The 22,263-nt window shown below is 35.3% G+C and overlaps 1 protein-coding gene across 9 annotated transcripts; it reads left to right on the top strand.

The window, feature by feature from the left end:
- Nucleotides 1-16,459: 16,459 nt before the first annotated feature.
- LOC103401181 (splicing factor U2af large subunit A) lies at nt 16,460-22,233 on the top strand. Of its 9 annotated transcripts, none has more exons than XM_008339903.4 (13): nt 16,460-16,866; nt 17,628-17,953; nt 18,197-18,316; nt 18,892-18,965; nt 19,606-19,676; nt 20,022-20,069; nt 20,175-20,234; nt 20,367-20,427; nt 20,515-20,627; nt 20,753-21,199; nt 21,344-21,485; nt 21,763-21,830; nt 21,933-22,233. In XM_008339903.4, exons 1-13 carry the CDS (start codon nt 16,732-16,734, stop codon nt 22,068-22,070), a joined length of 1,803 nt encoding a protein of 600 aa, XP_008338125.1. In that variant the 5' UTR covers nt 16,460-16,731; the 3' UTR covers nt 22,071-22,233. The 9 variants fall into 9 exon arrangements, 7 of the variants coding, with proteins under 7 accessions (XP_008338125.1, XP_008338126.1, XP_008338129.1 ...); XR_011575807.1 differs by having other exon boundaries at nt 16,561-16,866; nt 20,025-20,069; nt 21,620-21,830; XR_003769441.2 differs by having other exon boundaries at nt 16,561-16,866; nt 21,620-21,830.
- The last annotated feature ends 30 nt before the right edge of the window (nt 22,234-22,263 follow it).

Genomic DNA, 22,263 nt, shown 5'->3' with positions numbered 1-22,263 from the left:
CCAGCTCAAATCATCCATCCTCATTTCCCGATTTCGTACATCATTCCAGTTCTTTTACGGACGAATTCATGCAAATTTCAACTTTGCTAAGCAACTTGGTCGCAGAAAATCATACGGTTCATTGTTTATATAACTAACATCTACTGGAATCAAGCATATAGAATAACATGCATCAACTTAAACAAAACCCAGATTATACTATTTGCTTAAATCTATTTTGTTATTTACTCTCAGTATGAATCCATCACAGATCCACCCAAAAAAGACTATTTACTAGCTAATTGTTCAATATATAAACATACATTATGCTATTACACGAACTAGTGTGATTCTCTGTTTGTAATTTTTACATTTGAGTAAAATAGTTCACGATTTTTATGTTTAATAAACACTGTTTACGAAATAGTTTACAATTTGCTTCATCTGTAAATAGAATTGAAATGTACGGAAATAGTAAAATCTGGGATGCATTCACGAACAAGTATAAACATATATTACGCTATTACACGAACTAGTGTTATTGTCTGTTAATAATTTGTACATTTAGTAAATAGTTTGTGTTTTTTAAAGTTTAATAAACAGTGTTTACGAAACAGTTTACAATTGCTTCATTTATAAATAGTATTGCAATTTTTCCAGATCTTACACATAATACACCTACTATTGTACATTTTTATTTCTAATTTATTTAGTTAAATCTTATAAAGATTTATACAGTTATAAAAATGTTTTCTATTTCCATAAATAGTAATTCACCTTGGTATGTTTAAGATATAATTGTGTACTCATACTGATTTTTATTTGTTTACAATCAAGTTGCATTCTAATAAAAACTATATTGACAGATGATTTCAGTTAGAATAATTGTACAAATGTCAAACTCAACCAAAGCCAATGTCAAAATGATATCCAAAACAACAAAGAAGACAGAACAAAGGAAAATGCTTGGAGAAGTACAAAACTTATCATGTATAAAGAAGGAGACAATTCATCTACAGATTGACACCACTACTGAAGAAGAAGTTGGAGAACCAATGCAAAGTGCAAAGAAAAAGGTGCAAAAAAAAAAAACCACTATAAAGGAAGAGGAACAGGGAGACACAACCTAAAGAACCGAACAATTGTGAATCAAAGATGCAGAAGAAAAGATGCCAAACACTCCAACCACCAACAACAATCAAGAGAAAGAAAAAGGAAAATGACAAACCAGTTTCAAAGAGAAAGAAAAAGGAAAATGCCAAATCAATTTCAGAATCAAACAAGCAACAAATTGAAGAATGAATAGTGCAAAAAGAGGCAATACAACAAACAAATGAGCATAGTGACAGATTTGACACATTGCCGGACAAAAATGTTTCACCAATGGCAAAAGAAAGAGAACAAGAAACATATATTGAGCTCTAAAAAGTAACAATGCTCTCAACAATAATGATCTACAAGTCAAAAAGCAAACATTTAGCCAAAAAGTAACAAAGTCAACAACAAAAAACAGAAAGAAAGTCTTGGGTGAAATTTCATCATTCAACCTAGATTTAAAAGATGAGCCTTTTTTCATAACTAGATAACCTTCCAGCAACAAATCACATAGATAACAATGTGAATTAAACACAACTTCAAGTGTACAAGATGCTGAAACCAGATGATAGAAGAAGAATAACTCAATTATGGTCAACATACAACATGTAAGTAATACAAAAAAAAAACTCTTAACTGAAGTTTTTTCACTCCCATAACTTTACAAGCACTGACGAATTATTGTATAACTAATACTTTTGCACTGTCCTGCAGCGATGAATATTGGACAGCTGAAACTACAAATTTCAACTATTACAGAATAATGGTGTTGAAAGAAAACCTGCACAATTTGATGACAAATAGACCTACATAAACTCAGATTGTTGATTCTTTCTGCTACTTGAAAAGAGAAAAAGAGAACATCACGAAACAAATGAACTTCTATGTCTCCACAACAATCTTTGTGAGCAAACAAAACAACTAATATTCTGCAAAAAATATTTACATATACATATAAAAATTAGAACAATTAATCTGTAATTATGATTTTAGATGATTTTCATTTTCAACAGCACAACATCAATGAACAAAGCATTGAAACAACTCTGCGAAACAAAGAAATGCTCTACAACCAATTGATGGACCAATATGGAAAAGTATCAAAGATTTTCTTCCGATTGTTTCATTACAATCATTTCTCCTTATTAGTTTTGGACACAAAAAATGCAGAAATGATTCACTACAATTCTCTTCGACAAAGCACAACAGATGAAGATCTAAACTTTGATTGCTACTGGGAAAATGCGTCAATAGTGGTAAGCAAAAACGCACAACCAAAAACTCTGTCATATTTATAGAAAACAAGAATCTTATTATTACATTATAAATTTTTGCAGGGCCACTTTGTTCAATATTGGCTCGATAAAGCAAGAAAATCAACAAGCAATTCAAATGCTATGGATTCAACTCAAACCACAATGAAGGAAATCAATTCCATTAAAAGTGACTTTAAATTCCAAGTCAAAGAAGACAAAACCTGTGCACAACAGAAACCAACATCGTACATTATAAAATTAAAAGCATTTTAGTTTTATATATGTATAGTTTGTGCTTACTGCAGTTTCAGAAAAAATATGAATAATTTGATACAGTTATAGAAATAGTTTGTACCACACACTTCATTTCATTTTAATACTCATAATCATTCCATGAATTTCTTTGTAAATCAGATTAGATTGCGGCTTATACATAATGAGCTTTATTGACCAACTATCAACTAACCGGAAGGTTCCAGGACGTATCAAGTAATGAAAGCAAGGAAAGATATCCTCGTGGGTTTTGATGAACCATGATTTCAGCTGGACAAAGGAACAAGAAGCATATATCGAAATCTCACAACAACTCACATGCATTGGACATTAGAATAAAAAATAAAAAAAATACGCATTATATGTAATTTTGATGCGGATGTACTTTTTAAGGTTCAAGATGAAAATCTGATAGATGGTGGAAAGTATTGATCTAAACTGAAGCAATACTTACATATTCAAGCTTACTTTTGCTATGATTTACAAATGTCATTGTCAAATATGTTTAACACAACTCTATATATAAATATATAAAAATATATATATATAAATAAATAAATATATATATATAAATAAATATATATAAATAAATAAATAAATAAATAAATATATATATATATAAATATATATAAATAAATAAATATAAATAAATATAAATAAATATACGTAAATATAAATAAATAAATATATATATATATAAATATGTTTCATGACTTAATCTAAATTTTAATTTATTTTGATAAATATTTCAATTTGCTTTGTTAAAAAAGTATGGTTTTCTAGTTCAGTTTGCTTTGGTAAAAAAGTGGTTTTCTAGTTCACTGTCATAAATAATTCATTTTGATATATAATTCAGTTTGCTTTGGTAACAAAGTGTAGTTTTCTACTTCACTTTGATAAGTAGTGTGGTTTTTTTTCATTTTCTCTTACCTAAAATGGAATATTAACTAGATCAAGAATGAAAGCCAACATACTTGCCTCCTACAAAAGGCCTTGCATTCACTTTAAAACTTTAAATGCAACACACAAACTTACATACAACCTACAAAACAGATATTTAAACCACAAAGCCATAAACTTAGATATGTATTCACTGTTTATCAAACTCAACATATTGTTTCATAAAACTGGAAATACTAAAACATTGAATTCATATTTATTACTCAAACATAATTCCAAATCAACAATTACATACTCCCAAACACCAATTGAAACAAAATAAAAAAAAATATATCCAAAATGAAAATCTGTTACATATCACCAAAAACTCCCATCTCTCAAAACAAAAAAGAAAAAAAAATCAATCCTCTTGTATAACAACTTTACATGAAACCTTGTTATGTCCCAAACAACCACACATACTACAAATGACAGTCTTTTTACTCCCACTGATTTCCTCAGCAGATTTGATCCTAGTTTTCTTTGGTATTCCAGATGGAATCTTTGTAATTGGAGGCTTCACACCATTTATGATAGTATCAACATTCGACTTTTCCAAATTTGAAAATGGATGCCTGACAAATTGATATGTTTTCCGATAAAAGCTTGATTTCCAGTAATCATCAACGTAATAAAAAACATCACGATTATCATGTTGCAACACCTGCAAAGCATGAGAACATGGGAAACAATTATGCTGCCATTGCACACAAGAACATGTCCTATTATCCAGACAAACAACAAACCTATTCCACTCCGTCTTAACTTCAAAAACATCCGCATCAGAACGACTAATCCTCTAATGCATGCCCTCCTTCAACATCAACTTCATCTTTTTTTTTTGTGGACACAAAATCGTATGAATTTTCTGACCAAATATTCTTTTCTTAGCCATACTACCCATCAACCTAACTCTAATGTCTTCAAGAAGATCCATAAGTGGCATACAACAACTATTCGACATCATGGTGTTAAAAGATTCTAAAAGTGCATTGCTCATCGATCCACATCTCTTACCAGGAAAATGAGCAATAACATAGTTCTCTTTTGGCAAATCACACAAAAAATTCTTCATATGCCCTTGCCCATTATCCTTGAATTCCGCCATGCAATCATCAAAATTAGATGGGGTACATGCGTACACACAATTTGCCAATAGATTCATTATTTTCTTCTTTAGTCCTTCACCAGCAGTATTTGGAAATAAAGTACTCACAGTCTGTTTCAAATGAACAATACAAAATGAATGTGGACACTTGGGAAAGAATTCTCGAATGCTCTTCAAAATATCATCATGTCTATCCGACATAAATGTGATCACCCTCTCTTAAGGCCTCAATATATCAGATAATATTGTCAATAACCATCCCAAATTTGCTATCTTTTCTGAATCAACAATAGCATAAGCAACCTAAAAAATCTCTACATAACATAAATGAAAATGCACTGTCAAATGTCAACTACTTATGAAACTGTAATTGAACTATTTAGTATACTCTATTTGAACTACTTCTGCAACCTTTTTTTCTTTATTTGAACATAAAATCAAAGACCAATGCACAAAAAAAAAAAAAAAAAAAAGATACAGTCAAACTATCACCTATTTATGAGACAGATTGAACTATTTCTTAAACTAGTTTTGGATATGTTTCTTTTGCACAGTAAGAAAACAAAAACAAACAATATCCAATATAAAAGTCGAAAATTATTAACTCACCATCGTTACCATTTTTTGCACAACAAGACAGAAGTATTCCCTTGTATTTGCTCTTGATAAAAGTACCATCAATGAATAACATCGGGCGACAAAACATGAAACCTTTTATCCATGCATCATAAGGAATAAACAAACGAAGAAATCTATTGCTCTTCGGTACAACTTCAAGCTCAAAAACAGATCCATGATTGCTTGAACGAGCAGATTCAACATACCAAGGCAAGAACTTGTAAGTATCAACATCATTACCATTTAACTCAAAAACTGCCATCTGTTTGCCAAAATATGCAGTAGAACAATCAATATCTAATCCATAAAACTGTTTTAAGTTTGAAATGATCTCCTTTGGTTTAATAAGAGGATTTGACTAAACCTTATCCTAGATGAGAGAAGCAACAAACTGTCGTCTAATAACTTTGTTTTTCTTTTTTCGAATCATACCTTTGCATGTATGTATATTATGCAACTTCTGAATAACAAAAAAGTCATTAATATCATACTTGGATGCATACACACGCCAAAGACAACCATCAGATTCCTTCCTAGAACACTCCGCACTAATGCGATTCTTATCATTCTTCAAATACTTCAAATCAAAACCACATTCAACAGAAAACTTCTTCAACTTATCTCGGAAATCAACACAACCTTCCCTAAAGACTTGCCCCTCAGATTCTATGTAATTGTCTCATTCACATGACATATAATTGTGCACACCGTAAGAACCATACTTTCCTAAATGATCATTTTCACTATAAACAATCATAGAGTCTAATGTACGGCAAGAAGAATATGTGTTTTCCGTAGGTAACTGAACTATGGGACCATCACATTTATCTATAACTAATATCTCTACAATCGATTTCCCAACAACATCAAGAACCATCAGCATGTTCAGAACATCGGCACCACAATCTAACACGCAATTAGGATTTTCATTCAAACCATATCGCAACTCAAAACAACCGACTCTCAAACCCTAAACCTAGAACAAAGATCAATGCAAATCTGATTGAAGGTAGAAGTTCATGAAATAGAACTAACAACGCATAAACCACCATATGTAAACTGAGCTAGTTTGCCATTCTCCATAACTGTTTATTAATTTGTTGCAAATCTAAATTCCAATCTTTGTAAAACAAATCAGTATCTAATAGTTAAACAATATGCATATAAAGTGAACAAAAAGAACACTATTTATAAAACACAACAATCACAAAAAAAAAAAAAACAAAAAGTAAACTGAAATATCCACTGTTTGGTAAAAAAAGAACACTATTTCTGAAAAATGTTAAAAACATAAAACGTGATGAACACTTATTAGTTAAACAATATACATACAAAGTGAACAAAAATTACACTATTTATAAAACACAACAATCACAAAAAGAAACAAAAAAAAAAACAAAAAGTAAACTGAAATATCCACTATTTCATAAACAAAAAAAAAACACTATTTCTGAAAAATGTTATAAACATCAAATGTGATGAACACCTATTAGTTAAACAATATACATATAAAGTGAACAAAAATTACACTATTTATAAAACACAATAATCACAAAAACAAAAAAGTAAACTGAAATATCCACTGTTTCATAGACAAAAAGAACATTATTTCTGAAAAATTTTATAAACATCAAATGTGATGAACACCTATTAGTTAAACAATATACATATAAAGTGAACAAAAATTACACTAGTTATAAAACACAACAATCACAAAAACAAAAAATAAACTGAAATATCCACTGTTTCATAAAAAAAGAACATTATTTCTGAAAAATGGTAACAACATCAAATGTGATGAACACGAATTAATTCATAATAAATTTTTGAAAAAGGAAAACAAAATCAAGATTTACATACAATATAAAAATTAAAAAAAATAAAAAAAAAATTAAAAAAATTAAAAAAATTAAAAAAAAACAAATCAAAACTTACTTGAGATTTTATTGCAGAGAAGCTCGTTCGCTTCAGAAGTGTGGATGCTATTGCTGAGTGTTGAGCAGCTGAGTCAACTATATGGGTGGGTATGAGACTGATCGAGTTAAGGAGGACCGAGGCATCCAGAGAGGTTGCTAACACGCTTGCCAGGTTCTTGTTTCACGGTCTCTACGAACAAATCCCTGACCGTCTGGTCTGGCAGTGCCATCTGCAATCTACAAAGTAAAGCAAAGTAAAGTAAAGTAAAGTAAAGAAAAGAGCTTTACTTTACTTTTGTTTGCCATCTGCAAAGTAAAGCAAAGTAAAGAAAATAGCTTTACTTTACTTTTCTCATATTTGTGACTCAGTCATACATGCGCACTCATGGAAAACAACCATAAAGATAAGACTCTTATCTTTACAGCCCATACCCACTGTATTTTATTAAGTTGTCTTCTGCAAACTGGAGCAATTATTATATAGTTATACTGATGTGTAAAGAATGTAGCATGCCAAAAAAAAAAGGGCAAAATGTCGGTAAACCCAAAATAGTGGGCTGTAATGTTATGTGGAGGGCGAATGCCCATATGCCCAAAAGAGCCAGGCCCTATGGCTTCAAACTCAAACCTCCACCCATCCACTTAAGGTTTACTCTCTATTATCACCAACCAGGTGATCAAAAGTACGTCCAGTACTCCAAAATTATTCGGCAACCTGCTGCTATTATCACTAACCAGGTGATCAAAAGTACGTCTAGTACTCCAAAATTATTCGGCAGCCTACCGTTATTATCACCAACCAGATGATCGAAAGTACGTCCAGTATTCCAAAATTATTCGGCAGCATGCTGCTACTATCACCAACCAGGTGATCAAAAGTATATCCAGTATTCCAAAATTATACATGAGCATCACTCATGTCAATCATACATAAACATTCATGAGCATCACTCATGTCAACATTCATGAGCATCACTCATGTCAACATCCATGAGCATCACTCATGTTAATTAGTTTCGAAGGCTTCATTTACAGAGTTACAGCTTCGAAAGCTTTATTTACAAGAGCTCCAACTTCGAAAGCTTCATTTACAGAGCTCCAGCTTCGAAAGCTTCATTTACAAAAGCTCCAGCTTCAAAGCTTTACTTTCAAAGCTTCACCTACAAAGCTTCAGTGCATGATATACAAATACCACCTCCGAACAACCGCCACTTCGGCTCATACATGGATTGAATTTGAAGTCTCCAGCCAACATACTCTATTGACTGAAGACTTGGGGGACTACACTATGTACTATATATTGGGCTTCCACAATTGGGCCTCATGAAAAATACTTGAGGGACTTAGCCCATTATTTATGTACTGAGGAGCGAACCCTTATTCTATAAAAGGGACTCCCTCACTTTCATTAGAGAACACCCATTATTCATGTATTGAGGAACGAACCCTTATTTTATAAAAGGGACTCCCTCACCTTCATTAGAGAGAGATTCTTAGCCCATCACTTATGTATTGAGGAGCAAACCCTTATTCTATAAAAGGGACTCCCTCACCTTCATTAGAGAGCATCGCCGCCAGCTGAGCAACCACCTCGCCGCGAGCATCACTCTTAACCCATCACTTATGTATTGAAGAGCGAGCCATTATTCTATAAAAATGACCCCCTCACCATTATTAGAGAGTATCGCCGTCTGCTGAGCAACCGCCTCACTGTGAGCATCAACTCTAGCTCATCATTTATGTATTGAGGAGCGAGCCCTTATTCTATAAAAGGGACTCCCTCACCTTTAACGCTACAAGCCGAGCCAACCAAGGCAATATAAGGCACAAGCCAAGCAGCCTCGCAACATGTGCTATTTCTAGTTGAGCATCATTTCACATTAAGCACCGCCTTATATCGAGTATCAGTTCTAGACGACATCTAGTTACTTCGGCCCACACATGGACTGAATTTCAAGTCTCTAGCCAAAAAACTCCTTTGTACCATATTTAAGGCCTCCGTATTTAGACCTCGTATAAAAACTCAGGGGACTCAAATGTAAATATGTAATAAATGAAGGAGCAAATATGTAATAAGTGAGGAGCCCTTATTCTATAAAAGGACTCCCCACTCTCCTCATTAGGGGAGGTGAAGGTTTAGGTCATGGGAAGAGAGAAAACATCTTAGAGAGGGCAAACACAGAAAATAGGCTAGAGAGCACACTATCTCTAGCCATCTTGTATATTCACCATTCAAAGTGAAACAATATCAACATCAGTGTGGACGTAGCCCAAACATTGGGGTGAACCACGATACATCTTGTGTTATTCACTTTCTTGCAGATTCACAGTCGGATTTATGTTGTTCCAAGACCTTCCGGTTTTGTGCATCAACACAAATCAACAACAATATATGAGTCAAATAAAAAGCTAAGCATATTACATGCAAAAACGAATTCAAAATCGAATTCCAATAAAAAAAAATCAAAACTTACTTGAGATTCTTCGAAATAAGAAACTCTTAACAGAAAATTTCACAAACTAGAATCAATCTGCTAATATGAAAACAAATCAACAATAATATATAAAGTCAAATAAAAAGCGAAGCATAACATGCAAAAACGAATTCAAAATCAAATTTGAATTAAAAAAATCGAATTCAAAATCGAATACAAAACTGCAAAAACAATGTCGATTACCTCCAAACGAAAATCTAACCAAATATGAAAGATGATCACTCTAGTTAAAATATTCAAGCACAACGAACAGCACCGATGACAACGATTCGATAGAATTTCAAAATATGCAACCACTGCGAATCTGTTATGAAACAAAGGTTTATTTCGAAAAAATCCCCCTAACAGGGACGAAGAACAATGGCGATCACGATTTCAAAATGCGCTCTCAACATTCGTCGGCAAGCATTACTCAAACCACTCAACCAGATTCATAAAAAATTGAAAATCTCTCTGAAACTGGTCTGCAAAAATAAAAATTCAATTAGTTTATAGGTTCGGCTAACCCCAAACTGACTAATCTAAAAAAAATAGTTAAATTAGGTTAACCACATCCGTTAGGGATAAAATTGACAAATCACCATGTTATTTAATCTAGGCTATTGTATATGGGTTGATATAAATATGGGCTTTGTACTAACCACTAAATAAACTTTCAATTTGGTTTTTGGTTAAAAGTTAAACTTTTCAAGTCCTTTTGGTTATTTTCCTTTAAAAAAAAAGGACACATGGACCCGTAAGAACCAAATGGGCTGGGCTCCAAGCCGAGCCTAAAATTGGAAGGGTCAGGGCGTACCCATTTGAAAATGAAACAGAGTAGGGCGAGGCTGATCCTAATTTTTTAAAAACAAAACCAAACCTATGTTGTGCCCACTCCTATGCCATTGTTTTGGAATTTTTTTTTATCACAAATGATTCCTTAACGTTTTGTCAACTCATCAATTTGGTCTTTTATGTTCCAAACTCATCAATTTCATCCCTTATTTTTTGCTTCGGTCATCAATGTTGTTCTTATCATCCAACTCCATTAAAAAATTCATTAGTGTGCTGACATGGCCGCGATGTGGAACCCACAAAACCAATTAGAAGATGCCACATGAATTAATAAACTAACAACCTCCTCAAGTTAGATATTGATGAAATAACATGATGTGGTTTGGTAGGATTAAAAGCACACCATAAAGTAGCACACAAATGTCCTATTGATTTTCCTTATTAATAATAAGATTTGTCAATTGTAGCATATGAAAATAAGGGTCTTTCCCGCATAAGATTGTTTTATCTAACTACTTAAAATGTCACAAAAACTGGTTGTTGTCCCTACTGACCAGCCACCGAAAAATAATTATTAGACCGACTTACACTTATCTAAATTCTACGAAATTTTATATGCAGATACTAGACACAAAGAGCTACACTCACACAAACTTTTGGGATTTTTGGAGTTGATTTGCTATTTAAATTAAATCGAACAAAAACAGGACAGAAACAGATATTAAGTAGTTCACAAATTAAGAAAAACGAGTTAAGGGTATTGCTATCCACCACCAAATAATCATGCAAACATTTTATGTTTCATTCAAATTTCTTTTATTTCCGGATGAAGATGCTCAAGTTGGCTCAATGTTAGAACTCAACCTATTACTCTTTCTTACGTAGTATGTTAAGAGAATAACGTTTTCAACTTAACTTAGTCCCTAGCATGCAATCTAGAATGGCGTGTTCATAGATTTAACAAGTAGAAATCATTAAGAACGAAAAGAGTTTGAGTCATCACAAGGCATCGTAAGTATTGGCGTTGTATTACTTATCCTAGAAATTGGTTCACATGTTAATCGCAATTAACAAGTACTACTTTAGAATATATGTAGGTCTTCATTCGACAAGGGAAGGCACACACATATTCATAGCATTAGAATCCTAGATATGCTTACTACGTATGCATCCATAGAAAACAAATAAAGAATTCATCAATGAGACAAGTAGTGAACCAATTTTCATCCATTCATAAAAGTAATTCAACGAAATGTCATAACAAACTTGCAATCATATTCAGGGCTTCAAAACAGCCCCTAACTACTAAAAAATTAGTTACACACAATCCTTAAATAAAAACAAAAGATAGACATGAGTTTGAGAAGATAGAACCGAAAGAAATCGACCGAGGCATCCTCCTCTCTTCCTTCCTTCCCTAATGCTGCTTTTAAACTAATTCTTGCTGCATTATTTTCTTCTCCTTAACTCACCCACTAATAGCCATTTAGTGATGACAATAAGTGAGAGGAAATGTGGTAAAACAATTGTAACACTTTAGGTAGCCTTTATGCCAATTACTCCCTCTTAATCCTCATTTTTAATTCCATTTCCTCTGATATTTGAATAGGTGTCAGCTGACTTGTTCTTGGCTGCATCAGTTTTGGATGTTAGATTTATTGGGTTTATTGCTTTCTTTGCAGTTACAAACTGCTCAGCCTCTTGGTAACCTTTCAGTGTTAAAACGGCCATAACTTCTTCTAGTAAAATGATATTAGCAATCCGTGAAATGCTCCAGAAAATAGACATCCGTAGCTTTCCAAGCATATAAGGTTCATTCTCTAATTCATTCTGAGCTGTTCGTAACTTGCTTCCAAAGTCAGCTGATCTGCACATGCAGTTTTGACGAATTTGTTACTAAAAATCCTACTTGTGCTATTTTTCTTTTATTTGCTTGACAAATCCCACAAAACACAAAAACAAAGTAAATAGCTCAAAAATATAAGGAACTAACTAAGAAAAGACAAGTGAATTTGATGTAAAATATATATAAATATGAGCTTATCATGGTTGGGCTGCAGGGTTTATATGGATCCTAAGAATCTTGCAATTGTGTCCGTTCATCGTACATCGTGTGATCAGTTTTCGTTAGGTACTATTCATATTTGAATTTTAAATTTTAAATGATTTTTGACCGCGCCGGATCCTTTTCCATATGGAGAAATATGCGGAAATCAAAAGATTGGATAAAGAGAAGTGGCGCTAGGTGAATAGTCGAGAACCTTATATAAAATATGAGTCTATACTATTAATGGATAATGAAACGTTGTGTGACGAGAATGGTTGAAAATATCAAAATATCATCGAAAATCTAATGCGATAATGATACATGGAGGATAAGATCAATAAAACATAAAAAAAATAAAATAAAACAAGATATTTGTAAATAGTGTTGAGCAAAAATTGTACATAATATGTAAACAAATAATTCACTCAACACAATTACACCCTTGTTCATTTTTTGAAGAGGGTTTTATTAATTTGAGTTCAACCCATTCTAGGCTACGCGCCTATTAATTACAACCCTTCTTTTGGGAAGGGAATACCCTTTGATTCTAATATGAATAAATCGTAACTTGGGGATTTGAGTGTTTATTTGATTTTGTGACTGTATCTAGGTAGAGCCCTAGATTGCCTACGTACCCTCGTTGAGGGATCAAGTCACTCGTAGTTCTTTATATCTTTGTTGGAGTTTGATGCCTTGTGCAGTTTCAGCTCGTGCGGGCAATGAGCATTTGATGCCTTATGCAGTTTAGGCTTTTATAGGCAGGGACTTTGAGTCACTAGGAGCTTTTGACGTCTTGTGCAGTTTTAGCTCGTGCGGGTGAGAACTTTGAGCCTTTGGAGCTATTGATGCCTTGTGCAGTTTTAGCTCATGCAGGCGAGGAGCAAGGACGTGGCTTCATGCCATTTGAGTCTTGTTACGGCTTCATGCTCTTTAATTCTTGATACGGCTTTGTGCTATTTGATACTTGATACGGCTTCGTACCATTTGAGTCTTGTTACGGGTTCATGCCCTTTGTAATTTGAACTGGCTTTATGCCATTTGAAGCGGCTTCATGCCATTTGAGGCTTTTCTTCGGCTTCGTTGCATGAGCAACATATATTAATTGTAAATCTAGGAATTGTGCTTCTAGACTTCTTTTTTACTTTTCGTAGAATTTGTAATTACTTGGTTAAAGTTGCAGAAGTGAATTTAGTTTATATAAACCAGGGATTCATCTTGATTTCTTGGTTGCCTCTAAAATTTGATATCAGACTACCTACGTATCCTTAACGAAATCAAACCGGCGTAGTTCGTAAAATATTTGATTTGGATTTGTAGACTTGTGTTCAGACTTGGTAAAATGAGAAGCCAATTGGATCTATTTAAAACCCATATATATGACCTTTGGTAATCGCCTAATAGACTTTGTGCAATAGGACTTTAATTTGTCTTCTCTTTAAGTAGCTTTGAAGACAGAAAATGAGACTTCCACAAAGGATAAAGTCACCCCACTTTTTTTATTTTCTTCCCTTTGAACTTTCAACTATTTTAACATGGGATTTTAAACCCATTTGGACAGCAAGCTTTACTCTTCTTTTTTAATGCCTTCAAAGTTCAACACCCACGTGAGGTGCAGACTGGACTCCCAATTTCAATACCCTCTATTCTTCTCCACGTGAGCAAACTTAGCCTTTATTCACTTTTTTCATTTGCTGTCGATGAGATGGGGTTGCCCATTTTTCCTTGCTTTTTTCTGGGACCTTTGTCAGTTTGTCCCCATACTTCAATTCTAAATAAAGCCTATAATTTAGATGGGGAAGTGGCCTTCTTTTGCTCTCCATGATTTCGGTGCTCAGCCGAAGCACCAAGGATAAATAAAGGCTTTGCCTTTTGGTGCATTAAACAAAAAAAGAATGCCCTTTTATTTAAATCCTTGAACTTCAGTGCCACCTAAGTGGCTTTCCTCATGGTGATGACGATCATGATTTGCCATTTTTCACATTTTCTAATAATATTTTGTCCTTTTTCTAGGGAATTGCATGCATGGCATCCCCATTTGTTTACTCTCTTTATCACGTGCTATTTGCATTCCTCATGGAACTTATGAAAGCTCCAGAGACTTCGATGATAAGAAAACAGCAGCAGCGTATCTTAAATCTTTGAAGCAGCAACATGTCTTAACACTTGGAGCAACAATCAACATGTGAGAGAGACACTAGGCATAATGGGTTGGCATTTGTTTCTCTATGCAAGTCATACTTCCAAACTTCTTTAGGCACCCATTCCTCCATGCAAATCAAACTTCCAAACTTTTAGGCACCCATGTGACTGGTTCTTCTTTTTGAAATTAGGTTGAATCCAATCAGCATGTTTTTGCTGAAATCTCCATTGTATATCGTCGCAGCTGTAGAGAGATGTGGTGGTTTTGTTGCGGTTTATTAGGCTGCAAGGGATTTTATTTCGTTCCATCTTCTCTAGCAATTTATGGAGTCAGGGCTAGGTTGTGGAGATTCTGAATGCGAAGATACCACTGCTGCCCTGTTCGAAACCATCATTTGCATTGTTGGCGAATCTGACTACTGTAGGCGAACGATGCTAGGTTTGGTTTGTTGACTTGTGGCTGGACTTTTGACGTCGGCGTTGATCGACGATTGGTGCTGCGAGATTCTCATCCATGGTTGCTGATATTGTTGCTCTCTTTAGATCCCATCACATAAGGCTTAATATCGTCGACCGTTGTTTTCAGTTTTGGTTTCATACGGACTCTGGGGAAGATCAACGACGACTTTCTTTGCCGTAGGGTTCAATGCTTGCTGCTGGTTTCCATTCTTTTTAACATGCTTTACTGAAATTCTTCTTCTTCCCTTTGAGACGAGGCGATATTTAGCTGGGCAGAGATGAGGGAGATGGAATTGTTGCAGTCGTGGGTGCTACACTGCTGGAGACTGGAGGTTTGGGGTGTGAGTTTTAACGGCTTGGAGGTCCCTGATATCGCTGTGACCATTGGGTTGAGAGGATAGATAAAGATCTTCTTCCTCGTTGGCTTCTGGGTTTTGGCAGTGGATTTTGTCGTCGGCGTTGATCAACGGTTGATTTTGTCGTCGGCGTTGATCAATGGTTGGTGCTGCATCAACACTTGCTGCCATCGACTGAGCAGAGAAGAGAGAGATTTCCCAAGCTTTCTTTGTGGGTCTCGGTGAGTAATTCGGGAGAGAGAGGGAAAGGATTTGGGGTTGCTTCTTTAGAGTCTCTACTCTTATTTTTTTTGCTTCGGGGAATGAGAAAGGTTGAAGATGCAAAATGCTTCTTCTTCTCCTGTAAAAACCGAGAGAAACCAAACAAAGAAATTTAGAGGGAGGGATTTGTACCTTTAAATGCTTTGTTTCTTTCCTTTGCCGTGTATCCGCTTCTTTGTTTGCTCTTGTCTCCTTGAATTTCCGCAGCAGTTCACCTCTTTGATTTCTTTCTTAATTTTTGCAGTCTCCTCTCTTTTTCTATCCCCTTCTTGTTGCTGGTGCCTATTTATAGGCATCCTAGGAAAGCTCTAGAGTTTTTTACGTAGGGGAGATGGAGGTCATGTTTCCTGCCACTTTCCCTTAAACTCTCCCCCCAACTGTGCAGTTTTTTCCAAGTCTCGTAGAAAACATAGGAGACCATACTTGCACATTACTTCCCCCTTTTGTAGGGAGAAATACATATTTTATTTTTTTAAATTTTATTTTATGGATGTTTAGTAAAACCCATCCTCATCTTTTGGGCTGTATTACATTTTTGTTTTGCCTTGTAATTTGACCCAATTTGTATGGATTTTATTTTTTTTCACGTAGCCAATTTTTCCTGTCATAAAAGTCTTATTAATTTTGGTTATTAATTTTTTCAATTTATTTGATTCGACAGTCAAAAATTGAATAGAGTGTAGAAAAAATAAAATAAAAATAGCACTCCTTAAATAGTAATGTCATTGCCCTCGCCGTCGCTTCGTCGTTAGGTGGTTGTCTCTGAATATTACTGCCTACAGCATATAGTAAAAAAAATTATAAAAATATAAAAATAAAATTTACCGCCCTCAGTAATCCCTTCCCCTCGCTGCCATTTAACTTGGAGCTGTATAAAGGGGAAAAAGCCCAATTATCCAGCCCTAGATTTCTCACCGCTCGCTCAGAGTCAATATAATCGCAGACAATTTTCCCGAGAAACAAACATCAAGTAGGTTTGCAACATCGAGACTTCAACTGCGAGGTAGCGGAAACCTATGATGACGGACTACGAAGGAAGGTACGAAGGCAACGGAGAGGACCCTGGCAACTACGCCGACGGTGGGTCCCCTCCTCAACCTCGTGCCGCCAACCATGGCGGTGCCGACGATTACAGTGATTCCAAATCTCAGGTACGCCTTGTGTTGCAAAAGTATACGATTGATTCCATAGATTCTTGTTTACTTTCGATTACTTAATTGTAAGATCGATGCAAAGATGTTGCGTTTATGAGAGTGTTTTAGGGTTTTGGTTGGGTTAGCCGAATTGGTTGTTAAATTAGGGTTCTTTGAACATATTGACTTCCGTGGGCTTTTTTTTTTTTTTCATCCGAATTTCTGTCTTTGTATGATCTACTCATTTTCTGCTTTGAATTTGTGTGCTTATATAACTATTTTATGGAATTCTTTTTAGCTGGTGAATTTTGGGGTTTGGGGGTTTCTATGGCGAGGTTTCTTTATAGAATTCTCTGTTAGTCAGGGTTTATTAAACTGGTTTAGGTCTCTTGCCTATTTGGTTGTTGATGTTTAATGCTTATAGTTGCGTACAATTTCTTATACACAAACTGAGGCTCTCACTTTATATATATAGATGTGCGCAATTGTCGCAATTATGCATTCTAGTATAGATGTGATGATGTACGTTGTGAAAGATGTTCTGGCTGTGTCGCTATTGTGCTGTAGACAATTCTCTTGTACTTATACTCAAATGTTGCAGACTTGCAGTTATGTATTCTGTTATAGATGGGATGACACTTTGATATTTAATAACACTAGAATGTACATATTTGTTCTGGTGAAATAATTATATTGAAGTATCTTGCGGAAAAGGGTGTATAGTAGCTTGGTTTCATCATTTATTTTACATTACGCTGATTTAATCGTCTCTTTTGCAGCATGAATATCATGATTATGAGAGAGAATCTTCAAAGAGCAGAGAAAAGGATAGAGATAAAGGGCGTGATAAGGAGAAGGACAGAGATAGGGACAGGGACAGGGACAGGGGGAGAAGCAAGGACAAGGATAAGGAAAGGGATAAGGACAGGGACAGAGATAGGGCTAGGGAGAGGGATAGGAATCGGGATAGAGAAAGAGAAAGGGACCGAGACAGGGATCGTGATCGTCATCACAGAGACCGCCACAGGGATCGTGAAAGAAGTGAGCGACGGAGAGATAAGGACGACGACGGCGATGATCACTACCGTACCCGGGACTCTGATAGGTATGACCAATTTGATTCCATTGTTTACCTTTAAATGAATTTTCTGTTAGGAGATGAGGAACTTGGTTGTGTAAATATCAATTGATTTTGATGCAATTTGTGCAATTAGGAATTTTTATACTGCTATTAACTATTATGCGAATTTGTCTGGTGAAGCTTATCCTATAAATTTCTGTATTAGAAACAAATCGTTGAGATTCTTTTTGTCCTATTACTATTATAATTTATGCATTGATTTTACAGGCGAAGGGATTATGACAGAGACAGAGAGGATAGGCACAGGCGCAAGTCGCGGTCTCGTTCAAGGGGTAGATCTGAGCACAAATCCAGATCAAGGTCACGTTCTCGTTCACGTTCAAAAAGGTATTTTTCTTCTTGAGAGGTTGGCAAAGGACTCGTAATTTTTGCACCAAATCCCAAGTATCTTGGAATAAACACTTGGTTGATGAGTTATTTGCATTAAATTTATTTTCCTTATTTGATTTTGGGTCTCTTTAACCAAACTCTTGTTGTTAATTTTGTTTATTTGCTGTCTTTATTCCTAATGATTGACTATGCATTAGCTAGCTAGTGTGGTGGTGAAAGATGTGGTTCTGTTTCATTTGTCTTGGAATGTAGATAATCAAATTTGAACCCCGCTTTTCACCACCACACCCCTGGATATATGAATGCCTGTCTCACCCCAAATTTATCCGTACAGATACCATTTTAGGTAGGTAGTGAACTGTCAACTTCTATGAAATTTGTAGTAGTGATTTTTTGTGTATGAGTTTCATGTAGGTATAAGTTTGGGGTGAGACACGTAACTTTGCGATATTATTTTTCTGTGGAGCTGTGATAACAACGTTTTGCAGAATGTAGGTTTTTGGTCTCGTGCCTTTAAGTTGTCTCTTTTATATTGACTCTGTTCTTGGTATCCTAATACTAATGACTTGCAGCAAAAGGATCAGTGGTTTTGACATGGCACCTCCTGCTTCTGCAATGTTAGCTGGTGCTGCTGTTGCTGCAGCAGGTACATTTATCCTCCTAGACTTGGGATTGTTATATTCTGTGTAACTGCTTTTTCTCTTTGTTGGACTAGTGTGGAAAGTTCATATCCAATTGCATGGTGTTATTTTGGTAAGCAATATTTTGTTTCTTCCCTTGTGCACATAGCCTTTATAAAGCTGTGGTCTCTGGAAGGGTTATAAGTTTTTTATTGTTTACTTGGTGAAATAATTCTGGGACTGAGAGATCTTTTGGTTTTTTCTTGTGTTTGGTGTTTTTGTTTGTTTGTTTCTATGTCTTGTCCTTTGTTGTAAGAAGGCAATGTTGGGCTACTTGCCCCACTGTGATGACAATGGGTGTGAGCCGACTTCTGTAGCTTTTATGTACAAGGAGGAATCAATGCACCGGTTTGATGGATCTTGTTCGTCTTCAACCGGCAACTATTGCCGTTTTTGGTAGTCTTACAAATATTTCCTCCAGAACTTGTAAATGATGTATTTCTTTCATCTCCTTAAACTAAATAAATTGAAGGCCTGGATATTGCTTAAACCTAATGAGTTTTCATGGAAAATTAAGTGGCAGAGGAGTCATTTGGCATTAACATTTTTATAAGTTTAATGTGGTAGTTCTCTTATGACTGCAATGTGATCCAATTTTGTCTGCAGGGCAAATTCCTGGGACTAGTCCTACCATTCCGGGGATGTTTCCAAACATGTTCCCTTTGTCGACCGGTCAGGTATCTCTTACTCTTTCTCTTGGTCGCTTTCTTTCCCTTTGTCGACCAGCATGCTTGAGTTTCACTAGTACTAGCTTCTTGCGCACTTGTACACATGTGCAATTGGCCTTTTTATATTATAGTTTATTTTTATTTTTTAATTTATATATACTAATTTTATATTTTGAAATTTAAAAATACGAGTGGGTGTTTATTTTAAAAATTCTAGTTTAACTTTTTAACATTTAAAATGTTATATTACTATTTATCTAATTAGGAAGGGGCATTTTAGGTGAATTTGAAAGCTTCACCATTTTAAGGTACTGGCATTATTTCACTAATATTATGTTTTATTTGTTCTCACAGCAGTTTGCACCCCTTCCAGTTATGCCTGTTCAGGCGATGACTCAACAGGTTGGCATGATTGAGATTCTATTTTTAGTTTGTATCAGTATATCCCACTACTCCCTAATCGTAACATGTGCTGACATTAATTGTTCTTTTATTTATAATTATCAGGCTACTAGGCATGCCCGACGGGTGTACGTTGGAGGTCTTCCCCCAACAGCAAATGAACAGGTTTACTCAACTCACCTTTACCATTTATTATTTTTTCCCATCTACCTTTAATTCAGCATGAACACTATGTTTTAATGTGTACTTAAGCTTACACTTTCTTGCGGATAATGTGGTTTTTCCTGTCATATGCAGTCAGTTGCTACATTTTTCAGCCAAGTTATGGCTGCAATTGGAGGGAACACTGCCGGCCCAGGTATATTGATTTTTGCACTCAAATTGGTATAATAAAGTCGCTTCCCTTTAGTTGATCGCTGAATTGTTGTTTACTTGTTTCTTGCAGGAGATGCTGTTGTCAATGTTTACATAAACCATGAAAAGAAATTTGCTTTTGTGGAGATGAGATCGGTTGAAGAGGCTAGCAATGCAATGGCTCTGGATGGAATTATTTTTGAGGTACTCTATTCTTCCCTTTTGTTTAGATCAGTACATGATTAACTTGAGCATTTTGGATTAAGTTCACTTTCTTGGTATTGACTCTTCTCTCTTCTTTCTTTCTTTTTTCCGGACAATTGCTACAGGGAGCCCCTGTTAAGGTGCGGAGACCTAGCGATTACAACCCATCTCTGGCTGCAACACTCGGCCCAAGCCAGCCCAATCCCAATCTGAACCTGGCTGCTGTGGGGCTTACACCGGGTTCTGCTGGTGGGCTTGAGGGCCCTGACCGCATATTTGTTGGTGGGCTGCCATATTACTTCACAGAAGCACAGATCAAGGAATTACTTGAATCCTTTGGACCTCTTCGTGGTTTTGATTTAGTGAAAGACAGGGAAACAGGAAACTCAAAAGGCTATGCCTTTTGTGTTTACCAAGATCTTTCAGTTACAGACATAGCTTGTGCAGCACTGAACGGCATTAAAATGGGCGACAAGACGCTCACAGTTAGGCGTGCTAACCAAGGTGCCAACCAGCCCAAACCTGAGCAAGAGAGTGTTCTGTTGCATGCACAGCAGCAAATTGCATTGCAGGTATGAGTGGAATTGCTAATTTTCCCCTAATAGGTGTGAAATTAGATTAAACTATATTTTAAATTGGCTTAAATTAATAATTTTTGGAAAGTTTAGTTTATCTGGGTTAGATTTAACGTCTTGAGGTGTTTGTTTCTTGTGCAGAGGTTCATGTTGTTGCAACCGCCTAGTTCTGTCGCCACCAAGGTTGTATGTTTAACTCAGGTAGTAACTGCAGATGAGCTTAGGGACGATACTGAGTATGATGATATCTTGGAAGACATGAGGCTTGAAGGCGAAAAGTTTGGTAAATAACTATCACTCAATGTTAACTCGCACTACTTTTTTTTTTTTGGTTGTTGGTTTCTTTTGATTAATTTAGAAAGTTTATTGCGATATTGATTTTCTCATTTTTTTTGTCGTTATCTTTCTGTTTTACAGCCTTTTTTGTAGTCCCACATTCTGCTATAAAGAATCAGGCCTAACAATTCAGACAGAAGCCTCCATAACCTTCTAACTGAATTCGCAAAAGATTTGTGTTGTTGTCTATTTTTAATAGCTATTTGATTATGACTGATGTGCAGGTACATTAGTGAATGTCATCATCCCGCGTCCAAGACCAAATGGTGAACTTGCCCCCGGTGTTGGGAAGGTTAGTGTCTGAAATCTAGTTATTAATACATTTTGTCTCGAAAATCTGAGTTTTTACAGGGGTTGGTCTTTCTACATGCTGAAAATGTCCTTGTATTTGCAGGTGTTTTTGGAGTATGCAGATACTGAGGGTTCTACAAAAGCCCGTACGGGGTTGAATGGCCGGAAATTTGGTGGCAATCAGGTGGTAGCAGTGTTTTATTCGGAGGACAAGTTTGGTGAGGGCGACTACGAGGGCTAGTTGTTTGACATGAAAGCGTTATTAAGTGATGTATTGAGATTTTTTTCTAAATTACAAGTATTGAGGTTGCATATTCATCATTAGAGTGGTATCGTGTAGCCTCCTAGTATGTATAACTAGGAATAACTGGTATTTCTTTTATTTTGTTGTTTTCGTTTGCAAAGTCTCTACTTTTTCAGTTGTGTTTGGTCTG

The sequence above is a fragment of the Malus domestica genome, chromosome 15 (assembly GCF_042453785.1).
Source record: "Malus domestica chromosome 15, GDT2T_hap1".
NCBI lineage: Eukaryota > Viridiplantae > Streptophyta > Magnoliopsida > Rosales > Rosaceae > Malus > Malus domestica.
This window is presented reverse-complemented; position numbering and strand designations above follow the sequence as displayed.

What these genes read in the sequence shown, in the direction of transcription:
- LOC103401181 (XM_008339903.4), top strand. Translation starts at nt 16,732, where the DNA reads ATGATGACGGACTACGAAGGAAGGTACGAAGGCAACGGAGAGGACCCT. An exon ending in ACAGTGATTCCAAATCTCAG is followed by an intron (nt 16,867 to 17,627) that starts GTACGCCTTGTG and finishes TCTCTTTTGCAG; the next exon opens with CATGAATATCATGATTATGA. An exon ending in GCTTGAAGGCGAAAAGTTTG is followed by an intron (nt 21,486 to 21,762) that starts GTAAATAACTAT and finishes ACTGATGTGCAG; the next exon opens with GTACATTAGTGAATGTCATC.